This window comes from Watersipora subatra, chromosome 3, assembly GCF_963576615.1.
Source record: "Watersipora subatra chromosome 3, tzWatSuba1.1, whole genome shotgun sequence".
Taxonomy (NCBI): domain Eukaryota; kingdom Metazoa; phylum Bryozoa; class Gymnolaemata; order Cheilostomatida; family Watersiporidae; genus Watersipora; species Watersipora subatra.
Genome location: NC_088710.1, coordinates 51,806,101 through 51,822,640, shown reverse-complemented (window position 1 = coordinate 51,822,640; position 16,540 = coordinate 51,806,101). Strand labels below are relative to the sequence as shown.

The 16,540-nt window shown below is 36.8% G+C and overlaps 1 protein-coding gene across 2 annotated transcripts; it reads right to left on the bottom strand.

The window, feature by feature from the left end:
* Positions 1-60: 60 nt before the first annotated feature.
* On the bottom strand, positions 61-15,238 carry LOC137391816 (lim and transglutaminase domain protein ltd-1-like). 2 transcript variants are annotated; one of them, XM_068078353.1, is made up of 14 exons: positions 15,054-15,238; positions 14,498-14,619; positions 12,683-12,918; positions 9,524-9,748; positions 9,231-9,320; positions 7,320-7,427; positions 5,665-5,697; positions 4,858-5,126; positions 3,742-3,882; positions 2,902-3,057; positions 1,909-2,109; positions 1,346-1,574; positions 983-1,264; positions 61-904 (listed from the first exon to the last, which is right to left on the bottom strand). In XM_068078353.1, the coding sequence occupies exons 1-14, from the start codon at positions 15,188-15,190 to the stop codon at positions 323-325; spliced, it is 2,811 nt and encodes a 936-aa protein (XP_067934454.1). In that variant the 5' UTR covers positions 15,191-15,238; the 3' UTR covers positions 61-322. The 2 variants fall into 2 exon arrangements, with proteins under 2 accessions (XP_067934454.1, XP_067934453.1); XM_068078352.1 differs by having other exon boundaries at positions 61-1,264.
* Between the last annotated feature and the right edge of the window lie 1,302 nt (positions 15,239-16,540).

The following is a 16,540-nucleotide window of genomic DNA, read 5'->3' as shown; positions in this document are numbered from 1 at the left end:
TTTTTATTGAGGATTTGATCAGTCATCGAAGACAGCAAGGAGCTATGCATTCCACAAGTATAATATACATATATATCTTTATAACATAATCAGAAAGAGTGAACACAAAGATTCTGTAATTTGGTGATATTACGCATTTCTATGTTTATGCTTTTTATGTTAGAGGCTAAAACATTATAAAATATAATTAATTATATGCAACAACAGGAACAGCTGTGATGCTCTTAATAGTCGTTAAAATCAAAAGTAGAGTAGTTCAGGTGAGCTGTAAGGAATATAAGCTTCTAGCACGTCAGCCAAAAGCTTCTAGCAGCTTCTTAAACTAAGCAGACAACTCTTGCTTTTGCTGAGACTCCGGACCGAACCTTACAAGGTAGTTAAAAACATTGTTGTATTCCGTACTGTCATCGGAGTGAAACCTAGCAAACATCATAAGCATGTAGTTACCATTCTCTCTTAGACCGTTCACTGTGATTCTCATTGTCTCATGACCCTCTCTTTGAATCTGTAGGTGTTCATGATAGTTCTCATCAGGTTCCTTCACCAGATGAGCGGTAAGAACAACATTGTGAGGCACTTTAAAGTATATCACAGTTAAAGGACTGCTGCTCTTGACTTTCCAGTTTGCGTGAGACTGGGGAGCCATTGAATACTTGTTTATATCGGGGAGGGCTCCCCAGTTGCCCATACATGCATTCAAAGCTGTTGAGAGCTGAGCCAATCCTAGGTCAACTATGTTCTGCACATTAGTCACATTGACAAGGTACTTGCACGCATGAGCTAGGGGTTGGTCTCCTGGTGCATTTTTAGGTTTCGCATAAATGTCTAACCCATATTGACCCTCAACAGGAAATCCAACTTTGACTCGGAGATGTTCATCATCAAACTGCGCATCGACAAAGTCCTGGAAAAAATTTTCTTCAACATCATTCATGCGAAGTTTAGCTAAGAAAACAAGTGGAATTCCTAAAGTGAACTTCACCTTGAGGTTGTTCTCTGCTATTAAAACACCTTTTGGGTGAGACATAGGCCTCATGCCAAACTGCCTGCTAGCCTTGGTCGGACCCCACTCTCCTGGTGCACAAGGGGGTAATGGAAACATCTTCTCCTCTCTTCCAGAGCATGTTATTTTGAACTTGCAGACACACTTGAGTTTAACTCCATCCATGCTTGTGAGTTGTCCTTGTTTGGTCGTATCCATTTTGGAGGCAAATATTTGCAAATAGTATTCACCATTTGTCGGTACATGCACAGAATAAATTACCTGCAAAATATGTTTCATATGTGGGTATTCTATAAATAGTCAGATTAAAAGAGTTATAACAGAACTAGCGAAGTCTTATACCTCATTTTCATCCATTGACTGATAGACAAATCGATCCAGTTTAACGCCTCGGTACTCGACATCCCGTGCTCTGGCTTTATCAATAAATCGAAGCTGATAGAGGAAGGCTGTATCTCGGGCTATTTGCTGGGGTACCATAATTCTCACATCAACTCCACCAGTCTCTGAAGCATCCAACACTGCCTCATATTCTTGCTTGAACTTGAGTCCGAGGTGAAAGAATATTGACCTGAAGTCAATTCATGAATGACAATTGACTTCTTTCAATGCTAACTCACTGACAGTGAGAGCCGCATTCATGAAAGATAATGCGGATTTTGTGATGATTATAAATGCTTGTCTGAGTTGATCTAGGCAAAAACTAGTTCGAAGTTGATGTAATTTAACATACCAATAAATTTGGCAATGGTTCTGCTAGCTTTTTACTGGCAGAATGAAAGAATGTAAAACCTATTCTATTCCTATACGTGAATAGGATAGATCTATTGTAAAATTGAGACCCAGTCTGAGGATTTTAGTACCACTTGGCTGTATGATTCTATGAATATGATATATTACATTACCTGATCAGAGGTTGTTTCTCAAACTGCTCGAGGGTCAATGGTGACTCCAGTAGCTGCCATTCTGGTTTGTTTGGAAAGAATTCCTTGACAAAGTCCTCTGGGTCTGTGAGAAAGTAATGCTCATCATACTGATATTTTATGTTTTTCTTATCTTCAGAGTCTTGGCTTTTGGAATCTTTGTCCTTGTTTATCACCATAAATCTACAACAATTAACAGTACCACGAATGATCAACTCAACCCATTTCTAACTGGATACCAGGCAAGATCACAATATTATGAGTACCTCCCTGCTATATGTTCAACAAGATCATCAATAACAAACAATGCTAGTATATATATAGTAGATATATATATATATATATACTAGTATATATATATACTAGTATATATATACTAGCATTTGTGTATATATATATACACAAATGTATACCATTACTGAGTGCATAAGCTGTGAAGAAAGTGGATAGTGTAGAGATCTTAGTAACTGGACTTATTATTGCATATGGGATGGGATAGCTAGCTGTAGGTTAAATCTATCTCTAGTGATGCAAGAATATCGTTGTATTCATAAAACAAAATCACAACCTCATACTCCGATTTTATTGGTGATCTTTAGGCAGAAATGGGCAGCTGGGTAGAAAATTAATAGTGTAATAAACAAACAATGGTTACTTGTCTATGAACATGGCTCAATCTTGTTGACAGTTTCCTAACCTGTGCCCATTTCATATACTGTAACTCTGAATAAAGTTTAATATCCTATGCTCGTCTCTCATCATCTTGTCAATAAGCCCAAGGTTAACCACTATTGGACATAAACATTCAAAGCCTTAACCCTTTATGGGCCTATTTGAAAGCACCTGCTAAAATTGTCATTTTAATGCATGCCAGTGAATAAGCATTTTAAGTAAAACAATTTACTTTGATGCATCTTGCTATGACAGACCAAACATATTGCTAAAACTAAAGTAATATTCTAATGTAAACAATACCTGGCACCCCAATTGCACTGCACCAATCTCCACTCCCCATCAATGAGTACAGCATTCCAAGTGTTTCTAAATGCATTTCCATCAAACTTCATTCCTGGTTCATATCCAACACTCTTTGACTTACCATTCACCTCTGTGCAATGTAATCCTGCATAGCTACAAGTTATAACTATATTATAACCATATTATAACCATATTAGTGAAAGCAGGGAAAATGTGTGTGATCTTCATCAGACTTCCAAAATCTTTAAACGCTACAAGAGAATTAGCATATTAGAGCAACAGCTGAAAATATAAGTTTGGTTCACTCTGGTCACCAATTATGAGATCTAAGCATTTATAGATGAAAAAATTTTAATGTAATTGATTTTGCCTAGAATATGACTCCTCAGTAAATGACATTAGAATGATTTTAAAGCCTTGTTGCATCATTCACTAATCATGCACAATACAAACAAAATATTTCACAAAATCAGGCAGTTTTATCTGTATCATGCGTCTTTATATGTGAACAGCGACCGATGTGCTTATAGCAGAAGGTTGATGTTATACACCTATAGATTTCCAGATTTGTATCTAAAATCCTAAATATCATGTCTAATTGTATCAATACACCATACAAAAATATCTTATAAGCAATAATTGGATACCAAATTATAGCTTTCCAATCAAAAACACTTTTTAAGAGGGTTTGATCATAAGACCAGTCACATCAGGCTTTTTGTACTCATTGCTTAATAAAATGAGTACAAATATATTGTTGTTGTGATTTCATTTCAATAAAGCTTTGGCAAATTGTAAACCAATGGACAATTATGATTAGCATTGCTGATGTTCTACCTGCAGAGTCTCTTAAAGAGGGTATGATAGGTCTCCGTCCCGTACTTTATGCCTCTCATTAAACCCATTGGTGAGTCTAAGCCTCCTTCACAAAAATCTATCTTGTTCAAGTCTTTATATGTTATCCAGCGATAGATAGCCCTGCAAAGCAGTCAACAGAACATTACGCAATTGAAGTGAAAAGTGGCCAACTGTGAGTCCATATTATTAAAGCGCCTTCCTGATTTTAAAAACATCCATAGATACCTTTTTAGCTGATTACGTAAACATTGAGTACTGACGCGTAGCTCTGCGCCCTTGCCAAGCCAGAACATGTGTTTCTACACTGTTACAATTGGAAGTGAGAGATTATGTATTTTATGGAATGAGGTCATTTGTGTGACAGGAGGCAGAGAACAGGAAATGGATTGTTATGATGAGATAACTTCTCAGGTTGCAGACAGTAGGATTATATTAGTCATGTAATGGTTTTTAGTTAAATTCAGAAGAACAAGCACATGTATGCATAGAGATACTCTTCAGGGTTCATAGATATACGCTGCAAGATTGGTTACACAAGCTAATTGTTTACACCCGTGTAATCAACCACGTGTGTAGCACACCCTTATAAAATAATGCAAGACTGTTGTAATGCTTGTATCTCATTCACTAATTTGACTACGGAAATACTTTTTTCATTAGAAAGTGGCTAGAAAAAGTAAGTTCATGACTGCTCTAGTTTGGTGTCACATAAAAGTAAATAAGGTTAAAAAATTAGCCTAATACTTGTAACCTCACTGGACAACGAGTAACCAGCACAGGCACTACAAAACAATAGTGACTTCATTTAAAGCAGATTTAAATAGAACGATGGAAAGATTTATCATTCCATGTTGCCATTAGAGGTGAAATTATTAATTTCTGTGTAATCTCTATCAGGGAGATGCTAGAGACTTTTTTTAATCACAAATAAGATAACTCCTGTTGATACAATAAGTGGAAGCTTATTACCTAGTCTTGGTTACTTATTCTCGGCTACCTAGCCTCGGTTGTCTAACATTAGTTAACTAGCCTTAGTTACTTGGCCTGGGTTACCTAGCCTGGAATACCTAGCCTCGGTTATTCAGTACCGGTTACCTAGCCTTAGACAGATCATCCATGAAGGGTCCAGTAAGAATGTGTACAAGTTCGGTAAAACTCGTCTGCTCATTCTCTGCCACCGTTGCTACATGATTATCAAAGACTTCATTGAAAAAATCATCTCCCTCGTCTGGCATTATCTCTGTCTTTGGATTATGAGTTGCCCTAGGAGGTGGAGCTTCCGTAGTTCCCACAATGCCCGTCACCACTTCCTCTATATTCATACTTTCTTCTCCAAGTCCATCAAGCCACTCTGCTGCTTCTCTCTAAAGCACGACACACCACAAACTGTTACCTGACACTGGGTAGCCTGGGTACCAAAAGAAGATGCATATTAAGGTATCAGTCATGGCTGTCAAACCTGATATAATCAGTCATGAGGTCTGACAACTGTAAGAATAGTCAGACTCAAAACGTAAAGCCATAGAAATAATGCTATAGAATGCTGTGAACAGATTTCTACTGAAATGCGTCTCTAAATGCAGTTGGCATCATAAATACCATATAAACAATCTTGGCATCTTAAATGCCAGAGAAAAGAACTTGGTATCATAATTACCATAGAAGCGACTTGTGTCAGAATAGCGATAGTAAGAAATTTCAAATTACACCTCAAAAAGCAAACATGTGAAACTTTAAAGTTCATTTGTAACAAAATACGGCAGGAACGTAAAGCAGCACACGATGTGACGAGTGCAGCCAACCAACCAGTGCCAAGCACAAAAAATATACCAGAATGTAAAAAGCGGGTAAGCAGTAATCAGCGAAGGTAGGGTGAGTGACTTACAGCCAGCATATATTTACCTTTTCATCCTTAGTATCACCAGTTGCATTATTCTGCATACAGATAACATATTTATTACAGTCTTGTCTTTGAATAGGCAGTAAACAGAAAATATGCAGATGTTAGCTGCCTGGAGTAAGTGGATTACAGTAGCAAGATACTGCCATACTACGTAACTAAACTGAAACGTGTTGGAATATAGTTTTATGGATGAACAGAATCATTATTATGAATGCTAGTATCCTGACAATCTCAGTGCTGTGAGAGGTCGTCAAGTGCGCTGATCAAGCACGGAGAATAACTATCTGCACAATTAGTCCCATGTGTCAGGTGGTTGATTGGTGGAGATGTGAGAGTGTCGGTCTACCCAGCAAAGTGCCATGAGTTCAAATCTTGAACAGACAATCTCTTTATCTAACATCCAACAACAGCTCCAGATGGACACGCCTCTTATTATAGTCTCTTTATCTAACATCCTACAACAGCTCCAGATGGACACGCCTCTTATTATAGTCTCTTTATCTAACACCCAACAACAGCTCCAGATGGACACGCCTCTTATTATAGTCTCTTTATCTAACATCCAACAACAGCTCCAGATGGACACGCCTCTTATTATACTCTCTTTATCTAACATCCAACAACAGCTCCAGATAGACACGCCTCTTATTATACTCTCTTTATCTAACATCCAACAACAGCTCCAGATGGACACGCCTCTTATTATAGTCTCTTTATCTAACACCCAACAACAGCTCCAGATGGACACGCCTCTTATTATAGTCTCTTTATCTAACATCCAACAACAGCTCCAGATGGACACGCCTCTTATTATACTCTCTTTATCTAACATCCAACAACAGCTCCAGATAGACACGCCTCTTATTATAGTCTCTTTATCTAACATCCAACAACAGCTCCAGATGGACACGCCTCTTATTATAGTCTCTTTATCTAACATCCAACAACAGCTCCAGATAGACACGCCTCTTATTAATGTAAAGATCATTTATATTCCAGAAACACAGTCCAGAATGTATGCATGTATAATCATATCCTGCTTCATATTATTACACCCTTTTTTTGTACACTTCATGACAAACATGGTCTTTGATTATATTAAGTATAGTTCAATATAAACTCAGAACCTTTCTATTGAAAGCTGTCGATATAGAAAGTGTTAGGAAATATTGGGGAACATTTGAGGGTTTTCAGAGCTAATGTTGATAAAAAGAACATTCTTATAATTTGTAATAAAATCCTCAACTGTTCCAAAAGTTTTGCCTTTTTTGAATTTTTGTTTCTCAATTTATTGCAAATTATAAGAATGTTCTTTTTTATCAACATTAGCTCTGAAAACCCTAAAAATTTACCTAATCTTTCCTAACACTTTCTGTACCAACAGATTTCAATAAAAAGGTTGAATTTATATTGAACTATACTTAATATAGTTAAAGACCATGTTTGTGCTTGTCATCAAGTCTACAAACTGAGGAGTGTAATGATATGTAGCAAGATATTATTACATATGCATACTTGCATACATACATACTTATTATTTATGGTTTTTAGGTTCCTTACATCCCAGAGGAGAGTAAGGGACTTACAAACCATAGACAACAAATCAGTTCGTGTTACAGGTTTATAACTAACACAGTTCTTGTCTTTACTTCACCTTTGCATCCTCGAGCTGTTCCTGCATATCTTTGGCGAGTATCTCCTTCTGATCTTTTATTAGTTTCAGCATCTCATCTCCCTGTCTGTCCACCAGAGCTGAAGTCTCCTGCAAACATGAATTTTGTGGTTCATAGTTCTAAAGAAATTGAAAGGCGGCTCACATAGTTGTACTTGCTATAACTAACCATAAGCTATAGTTGTGCCATGGAAGGTACATAGTCGTCATGTGCAAAACACATGAGGTTTACAGTGTGAGCTCATCAAGTGATATTACTGCATAAGTACTAAAAATATAATGCTTGTGTCATGCGAATATGAGATGTTATAGGCGATGTAACTGCATGAAGCCAATGTGGTATGCTTATGAATAGACTGTAAATATATTCTGAAGGGCGTAAGAAGCACACATGAAGTACATATTGCATACAAACAATTCTTTGTGGCAAAAACCTTTGCTATATATCAAGATGAATCTATAGTATCGATAGAAATTCCACTCTCACCAAAATCAGCTAATAGTGATATAGTTCAAGAGTAAGATGTTTTATTCGCTATAACCACTCCAATTAATTAATCCACTCTCCTTACGTTTCCAGTCTCATAGCCGATGGATCCTCACGATGCTTTATGCTCCATGATGCTTCACTCTAACTAGAGATAAGAAGTATCTGTTTATGACAACTCCTTCACAAAAAAGGGAGGACAAATATGCACTCCTTTACAAAGATGCAGGCTATGCTGTCGGCTGTTTCTTAAATTATCTGATTTTGATTTTTAATTGAAATAACAAAAAGGCAGCAATTTTGTTTGCCCATCTGTAAATGACATAAGCAATAATAAGAATAATATATTAGATAATAACTATCTATATGCTATTAATAAATGCCACTTTGTCTTTCTCTGTCTCTGTCTGTTAGTCTGTAAAAACTCTGCATTTCTAGATTTTTTTGCCCAATTTCATTCAAACTTCACATGCATATGTTTTATGCCTTTTGCCAGGTCGCCAAAATATTTTGTTTCAAAACTCCATCTGGTTCCTGAGAATCAGCCTTTTAAACACGAATTACAAAATCAAAAACGGGTCTTCACAAGCATTAAATACAAATACCCTTGATGAACGTGTTCATGGATTGTTGTCGTGAAAGCTGTGTGGCAATTTGTGTTAAAAATCTACAACCACCTGCAGGCAATCTGGTTGAAAATTAAAGAGACTTCGGGCATTGTAGTGTTTACTGCTAGTAATCTAGGACTACCATATAATGACTGTATAACTACTGCTAGTAATCTATGATTACCATATAATGACCGTATAACTACTGCTAGTAATCTATGATTACCATATAATGACCGTATAACTACTGCTAGTAATCTATGACTACCATATAACTACTGCGATGTTCATATTTTTAGGAAGAAAAAAGAACAGTCCAGATGAGACCATAAATAGTTAGAAAAAGTCTCCAGCTCATCATTGGAATGATCCTACCAATTTTGTATGATTTTAAAATTTACGTAAGTATACAATTTATTACAGCAAGAAAGCCAGGAACACTAACTCACGACAAACAACAATCAATCACCATCATAGAGAGCCTGGTCAATAGCCACAAGCAATCATGAAATATCAAGACCTCAAGATATAAGTTGAGATGATGTAGAATACATGAGGGTCAGTAGTCTCCATAGCAGTGAGTGGTCTAGGAGTTGCAAATAAGGCATTGCTAAGCTTTTGCAAGTATACAGAAGTCCGCAGACTGCACTGCTTCCTTCTACAGTTCTAACTAGAGAGGCCAAACTCATCACGCTCTAGATAGATGGAAGAGAGCTAAATAGCCACATTACAAAATCATTGATAATATATAAGGATATGACCCAAATAATACAGAGTAATAATATATAACTGACTGACCCGTTGCTGTTTCTGGGCCACTCGGATGGTTTTGTTCCGTAATATTTGACTTTTCCTCAGTTCATAGTCTTTTCTAGCCTCCGCTTTTCTCTGCAACAAAATATCAAATACGCGAGTGCCAATTTGCAATATTTGGATACTCTTCATAGAAATGTAGACGATGTATACATGGTAAAACAAGAGTATTTCATATTTGCTCCAAGACTACAGATTACAAGCCTCACAGCAGTCAGGAACATAGTGTTTTAAGGATTTAAAAATAGTTTCAAGTTACATTGCGAACTAGTGGTCACCTTTTCAAACTCTGTCTCATCAATGTTGTTCTTCTCCAACATGGCAATAATTCCCTTAAGCTTAGACTCCCACTCTAGTTCAGTCTCCTTACTCGCTTCCGTAGCAGCTTCCCGCCGCTCAGCTTCAAACTTCTTAAACAAGGCGTCTTCCTCTGCCTTCTGTTGCTGCTCGAGCAATGCCTGCCTGTCTCTCAGTTCATTCTGATACTGCTCGTTGGCATCCATCTGCAATAAAATAAGTTATTAGGGACATCTCTATAGTATATGCTATTTTAGGAGTCGAAGGAACATCCGCTAAATCATTCTCAATGCTTCATCAAAACAGTTTTCGTTGTATATTTCTTCAAAGTTCTCTAACAGTTTCAGATTCAGCTATATGCCGCAGATACACAGCGTAAGACAGCAAGAAAGTATTGTTAAAGTGTGAATTCAAGTGTGTATTTTCCATCTCAGGCATGAAAGAACCACCGAAGATTGTTTTCATTTCTAAATCTAAATCAGACAGAAACAACCAGTTGGTATTGTATTTTTTGTGAGCTTAAACCAGCATGGTGCTAGAGCTTCGTGCTCTTTGGTCATCTTTGGTGAACTCAAATAAATATCTTGGCACAACAAGAAGTTTTATGCATATGATAAAAAGTGGAGAAAGTAATATTAAATATTCTAATTAAATTGAGAAATAAAATGGAAAAAATAATGAAAAAGTACCATGTCTGACACTGAATTCTACTTTACTACACAGACATGTCCACCAAAGTGAGATATTAGCTGTTCTCTATAGTGCGGTAGTAAACTTCTAAGAGATATACCACTATTTTTAGAGCTCAAATTTCATTGTGGGTGGCACCTGCTTGAGGCAGCTGCCACCCTTTGTATTGCCCGTATCTTTTCACAAAATTGAAATCTATACAAAATATGGCTATTGTACCAGTCAGGTCGATGCAGTACAAAAAGACTTTCTGGAGAGCGCGGACCTATAACATCAGGTTACCAAGAGCAACTCTTGGTAAGTATGAGGGAAATATGATGTACTACTGTTCACCTTCATTCTGCTGGCTTGCCCATCTCACTTTGTGTTGAACTTAGGCCAGAGAATAGCTAGATGCTAGGTGTCAACTGATATACACTTGAGAATGTTGGAAGGGAGTTGTGAATGGTTTGATAAAACAATTAGCACAATTAAGACAGTTTGAAATGCAAGAGATGTCATATCAAGCTAATCTATTTAACAGCAACTATGACAACTAGGTTTTATGGGAATGATGCCCAAACTTTTATATGTTGGCTCTAGTAAAATCTTTATTACTTTCACTAGACAAGAAGCGATGAAGAATAGTTTTTATGAAGCACTTGACTCTTCTGACAATGCCATCAGCATACTTTCCTCATGAGAGGCATTATTTATAAATGATTTCTCTTGAGAAACAAAACTTCTAACAAAGCAAAACTTCTGAAACAGTTGAGGACTTTATTACAAAATATAACAATGTTTTTTTTATCAACATTAGCTATAAAAATTTTAAAAATTTACCCAATATTTCGTAACACTTTCTGTACCAACAGCTTTCAATTAAAAGCTTTTGTGTTTATATTGAACTATACTTAATATAGCCAGAAACCATGTTTGTGCTTGTCATGAAGTCTACAAACTGAGGAGTGTAATTATATGTAGCAGAGCATTATTATCTCCACACGCATAATTATAATAGCTTATTGGATGCCCGAAGTAAATTTTGATTAAAATTGTGACGAACCAAAAACGTTAACCAGCTGAATGAATCATATTAGTTCTCATGATTCTCATTAGTTCTAAATATCTTAGCTCCTCCGCTAGAATGCAAGAACTCTATAAGATAATACAGACGGTTCCCTACTTACGAACATTCGAGTTACGAACAACCCGTACATACGAACAGGTCTGCGCGTATGTCCGCCGCTAATACCGACGGTATTACCGACGTATTAGCGGCGGAAATAGGCACTACTCAGAAGCCCAATCCAGCATCCACCTTTCTCTGCCCAGTTCGTTGCAGCGCATAAGTGCGTGAACGTATCTCCAGTGCGCAAAGAACTTTTTTATTTTTACTGTACGTATTGTAAAGGAATTTGCCGGCCTTTACTTTATTGGTTACCCTACTAATATAGCACTGAAGCAACTTACGAACAAATTCACCTTACGAACAATCGTTCGGAACGTAACTCGTTCGTAGGTTGGGAACCGTCTGTACACAGCTTCATCAACTGTCTGCGCCAAACATGTAAATACGTGTTACTTATGACACAGAACATACAGATACTTGTCAGCTATATATGCAGAGCACACTAATACTTATCACTTATCTATGTTGACCATACTGATACATATTACATACCTAAATCAAGAATACTGATACATATTACATACCTAAGTCAGGCATACTTATACATATTACATACCTAAGTCAGGCATACTAATATATACTACATTCCTAAGTCAGGCATACCGATACATATTACATACATAAGTCAGGCATACTGATATATACTACACACCTAAGTCAGGTATACCGATACATATTACATACATAAGTCAGGCATACTGGTACATATTACATACCTAAGTCAATCATACTGATACATATCACATACCTAAGTCAGGCATACTGATACATACATAAGTCAGGCATACTGATACATAGCACATACATAAGTCAGGCCTACTGATACATATTACATACATAAGTTAGGCATACTGATACATAGCACATACATAAGTCAGGCATACTGATACATACATAAGTCAGGCATACTGATACATAGCACATACATAAGTCAGGCCTACTGATACATATTACATACATAAGTTAGGCATACTGATACATAGCACATACATAAGTCAGGCATACTGATACATAGCACATAACTGTCAGGCACCAGATACTTCCCCACCTTATTGCTATTCACACCCAAAATACAAGACCAGGATGTTGGTATAAGGCTGGTGAAATGGACACCAACTATTACATACAATGGTCTGATTCTAAATAGAGAGGTTTGGTGACCAGAGTACAGAGATTCAACTTTGTTCACGGCAACCTGAACATCAAAATAACTTTTGACAGGTTTTTAGCAACTCAGTTGAATTGTCTAGTGACAGCAGTCACAAGTTGTGGCACTCACCAGCACAGCAGGAAAATGATGCTCTGACAAACTATCCAACTTATTTTCATTCTTGTCTTTGACAAGACTCTGTGATTGGATGTCTCCTTGAATCCCGTATGAGGAAAGGTCATATTTTGCGGCTTTCAAGGTCGCTTTCTTGTTGAGTTTCTTCTGCATGTCACTGTACTGCTTGAGTCTCATCATGTTCATAGCATCTGGTCCGATATTCCCAGCAGCCATCTTTGGCACATGACCTGAGGGTACACCACAACGCAAATACAGTAGTGTGAAAGTCAGCTAATAGCCAAACCCTTAGTTCTTAAGATATTTGTAATAACCTGTATTTAAACACCAACTATCAACATTTCAGCTTAATACAAAGGAATATATGTGTTATGTCTGAAGAGAATGTCAACATTTTCAAATTTTAACTATTTAGGTTTCTAAAGCAGTTTAATTGATTAAAAGAAATTAAAAAAACATTTGAAACAGGTATGAAGGATTAGTATTGTGTCAATGAACAAATTGGTCTTAATCCAAGCACTACTAGCTGATCGCCTGGTCACCAGCAGGTTACATAGCAATGGCTAGTTGGCAAATAATAATGGATCTGTATTTCACATGTTGACTTTACAAACATATATATTCCTGCAGTTACATGCGTTGAATAGAGACCAAATAACGACTACATATAGTTAAGCATACAATATAGTTTGCAGAGGAGATTTTTGCCAGCAGTTGAGAATGGCCAAGCTATAAAACTGTTCCAAAAAACCAACATTTACAGATCTGATAGGCATGATTTTTGTCAGGATGTTGTTATTCATAATATTTTACTTTTTTGCTGATAGATGTTGCAAAAATAAAGGCAAGGAATGTACATGCTACTATGTTGTACCATATGACTGCAGGCTGCCACAAACCATAATTTTAAAATGTAAATACACTGGCAACTCAGATTCATGCAGCAGTTTAGGCCCAGAGGTTTATGCATTGAGACACACAATTATTTCAAATATCTGTGCACAGCAATTTATTATAGTATTGTATTACAGCAGGTACTGTGTATGTTCAGCAAGTAATGGTATGTTACTTTAACTATGTCATATCAGTAAGTATTGGTATGTTACCTTAACTATGTCATATCAGTAAGTATTGGTATGTTACCTTAACTATGTCATATCAGTAAGTATTGGTATGTTACCTCAACTATGTCATATCAGTAAGTATTGGTATGTTACCTTAACTATGTCATATCAGTAAGTATTGGTATGTTACCTTAACTATGTCATATCAGTAAGTATTGGTATGTTACCTTAACTATGTCATATCAGTAAGTATTGGTATGTTACCTTAACTATGTCATATCAGTAAGTATTGGTATGTTACCTTAACTATGTCATATCAGTAAGTATCGGTATGTTACCTTAACTATGTCATACCAGTAAGTATTGGTATGTTACCTTAACTATGTCATATCAGTAAGTATCGGTATGTTACCTTAACTATGTCATATCAGTAAGTATTGGTATGTTACCTTAATTATGTCATATCAGTAAGTATCGGTATGTTACCTTAACTATGTCATATCATTAAGTATCGGTATGTTACCTTAACTATGTCATATCAGTAAGTATTGGTATGTTACCTTAACTATGTCATATCAGTAAGTATCGGTATGTTACCTTAACTATGTCATATCAGTAAGTATTGGTATGTTACCTTAACTATGTCATATCAGTAAGTATCGGTATGTTACCTTAACTATGTCATATCAGTAAGTATTGGTATGTTACCTTAACTATGTCATATCAGCAAATATTGGTATGTTACCTCGACAATATATCTCAGGATCTCCTGGGTTGGTTCGGGCATTTCTGTGGTTGAGTTTTTGTCGACAGGTTGGCTCAGCACAGCTGAAACACTGTCTGTGGAATGCATCGCCCTTCGCTGACCTAGCAGCATTAATGACAGCTGTCAACTTTCCACGTTTACTGTAAGCTAGTAATTAGCCAACAGTTTTTGATGCATTAAAGCAGTTGATCAAACGCCTGTGTAGATTCCTCGTCAAACATTCCAACACAAATTACTAAATAGCTGGACATATCTTCAAATATTGTAAAGAGCTGATAGTTCCTGATATTAAAAAATACCATTATCAAGCAAGCTTATGGCATTTATTAAAGGCATGATCTACCTCTAGTTAGACTAGGTGTATTTCTCATTCACCTAACATTTACCACACACCATCAAAAATATTTTTATTTTCCACCAAGCACATCACCTATTAGACAACAACATGCATCTTGTTTGTTTGACGAGTGTGTTTAACCTCAAAACAGAAAAGTCATTGGGTTGAGCCTGATCAATAGCAATGCTCACTACTCACTTCTCACACTCCGTCGCATACACAGCTTTGCCGCAGCGGATGCAGCTCTGCTTAGGTGCCACCATGCTAGCAAATTTGCTGGCCACTTTGTTAGATTTGACGGCACCACCATCCGATTTCTTCTCTGCACTAGCCATGTTTCCCTATGCCTCGATTACATAGAAGCCAGCTGAGTGTCTAGTTGCTCTTCCCAGTGCTAACTAGAGAGTAAACGCTTGACAGTCTGAGAGTCACGTTGGTACGCATCAGTAAACCAAATGATTGATGAGAGTCGAGTCATGGCAACAGTCATCTTTTTTGTGTGATTCATAAAGCTTGTGTATTGACTGCATACAGCAATTTTCATACTGAGAGATTGTTGAAGGAAACAAAGAAAGGTGATCAGTGATCACGAAGATATCTATGAATTGTTAGATAGAAAATTAATCTTAGCTATACAACAAAAATAAGCTACAAATTCAGTAATTACTCAATACTGATATTTCTAGTATTTGTGACTATTTAGCTGCAACTCTACAGCTATTTAGCTACAATGAGAATCGATTCAATTCATTTGTGAGTTGAGCTTTAAGTCTTGCTTGAGAAGCAGTTAACTGGAATGCCCATATCTGGTATTTAGCTGTGCACAGTTTCCTACAGTCTTATATAATACCAAATGATTAACATGAAATTGTAGTTTTTTCTGCAATATTATACAAAGGGCAAACAACTCCTAAACAACTTTCTATATAGAGCGAAAGCATTCTGAATGACATTAATTTTAGCAATGAGCTGTGAGCTGGTAATTCACTAAATTGTAGTGATCTAACACCAGATGATACACGTCTTGAGCTATGATTAGTTTTAGCCACTAGAACTGGTACCTTCATAAAGTTACCCGCGCCGTCGCAGCAATGAGTTGATGTTTAAACTAGGACTAAACAGAGTATGTATATAAAAAGTTGGTGGTTCAAACAAATACAAGACCACTCCATTCATATTTGTCAGTGATAAACACAGTTTAGGAACATCACAATGGATGTACTCTCAGACAAGGCCTAACAAATGTACCATATAATTGCAGGCTTATATGTCCATCGGCTCGATATTTGGAAACAAGACTTGAACGGAACGCAGACAGCAAAAGTAATACTGCCGCAATATATACAAGCCCAGTGCACTGCTGCATAATACTTACCTATCTTCCTTGTGCTAATAAATATTCCAATGGTTAAACGTAGAAGGTAGCCAGACCAGAATGAGTACATTGAACTTCATTGAACTATCTATTGACAAGAAGTGCAGGTGTTCTGCTCGGCGCATTTTATACTCAACCAGCCAGCGCTCGCTGGACACTCATTTCAGATGAAGACTTTGTGAGCCTGGTCAAGGCATACATTTTGATTCAACACAGTATCAGTGATAATGGTGAAAATTATTCCAGAGGCACACAATTCCAAACTCTGACCAACTTGCCAAACAATGCCTCTGTATAAAGATCGAAAGAT

Excerpts from the sequence above, each read along its gene's own strand:
- LOC137391816 (XM_068078352.1), bottom strand. The coding sequence starts at position 15,190 with ATGGCTAGTGCAGAGAAGAAATCGGATGGTGGTGCCGTCAAATCTAAC. Across the intron at positions 9,749-12,682 it reads ATCATTTTCCTGCTGTGCTG|ATGGATGCCAACGAGCAGTA; the intron begins GTGAGTGCCACA and ends ATTTTATTGCAG. Across the intron at positions 5,127-5,664 it reads GTGATACTAAGGATGAAAAG|AGAGAAGCAGCAGAGTGGCT; the intron begins GTAAATATATGC and ends GTCGTGCTTTAG.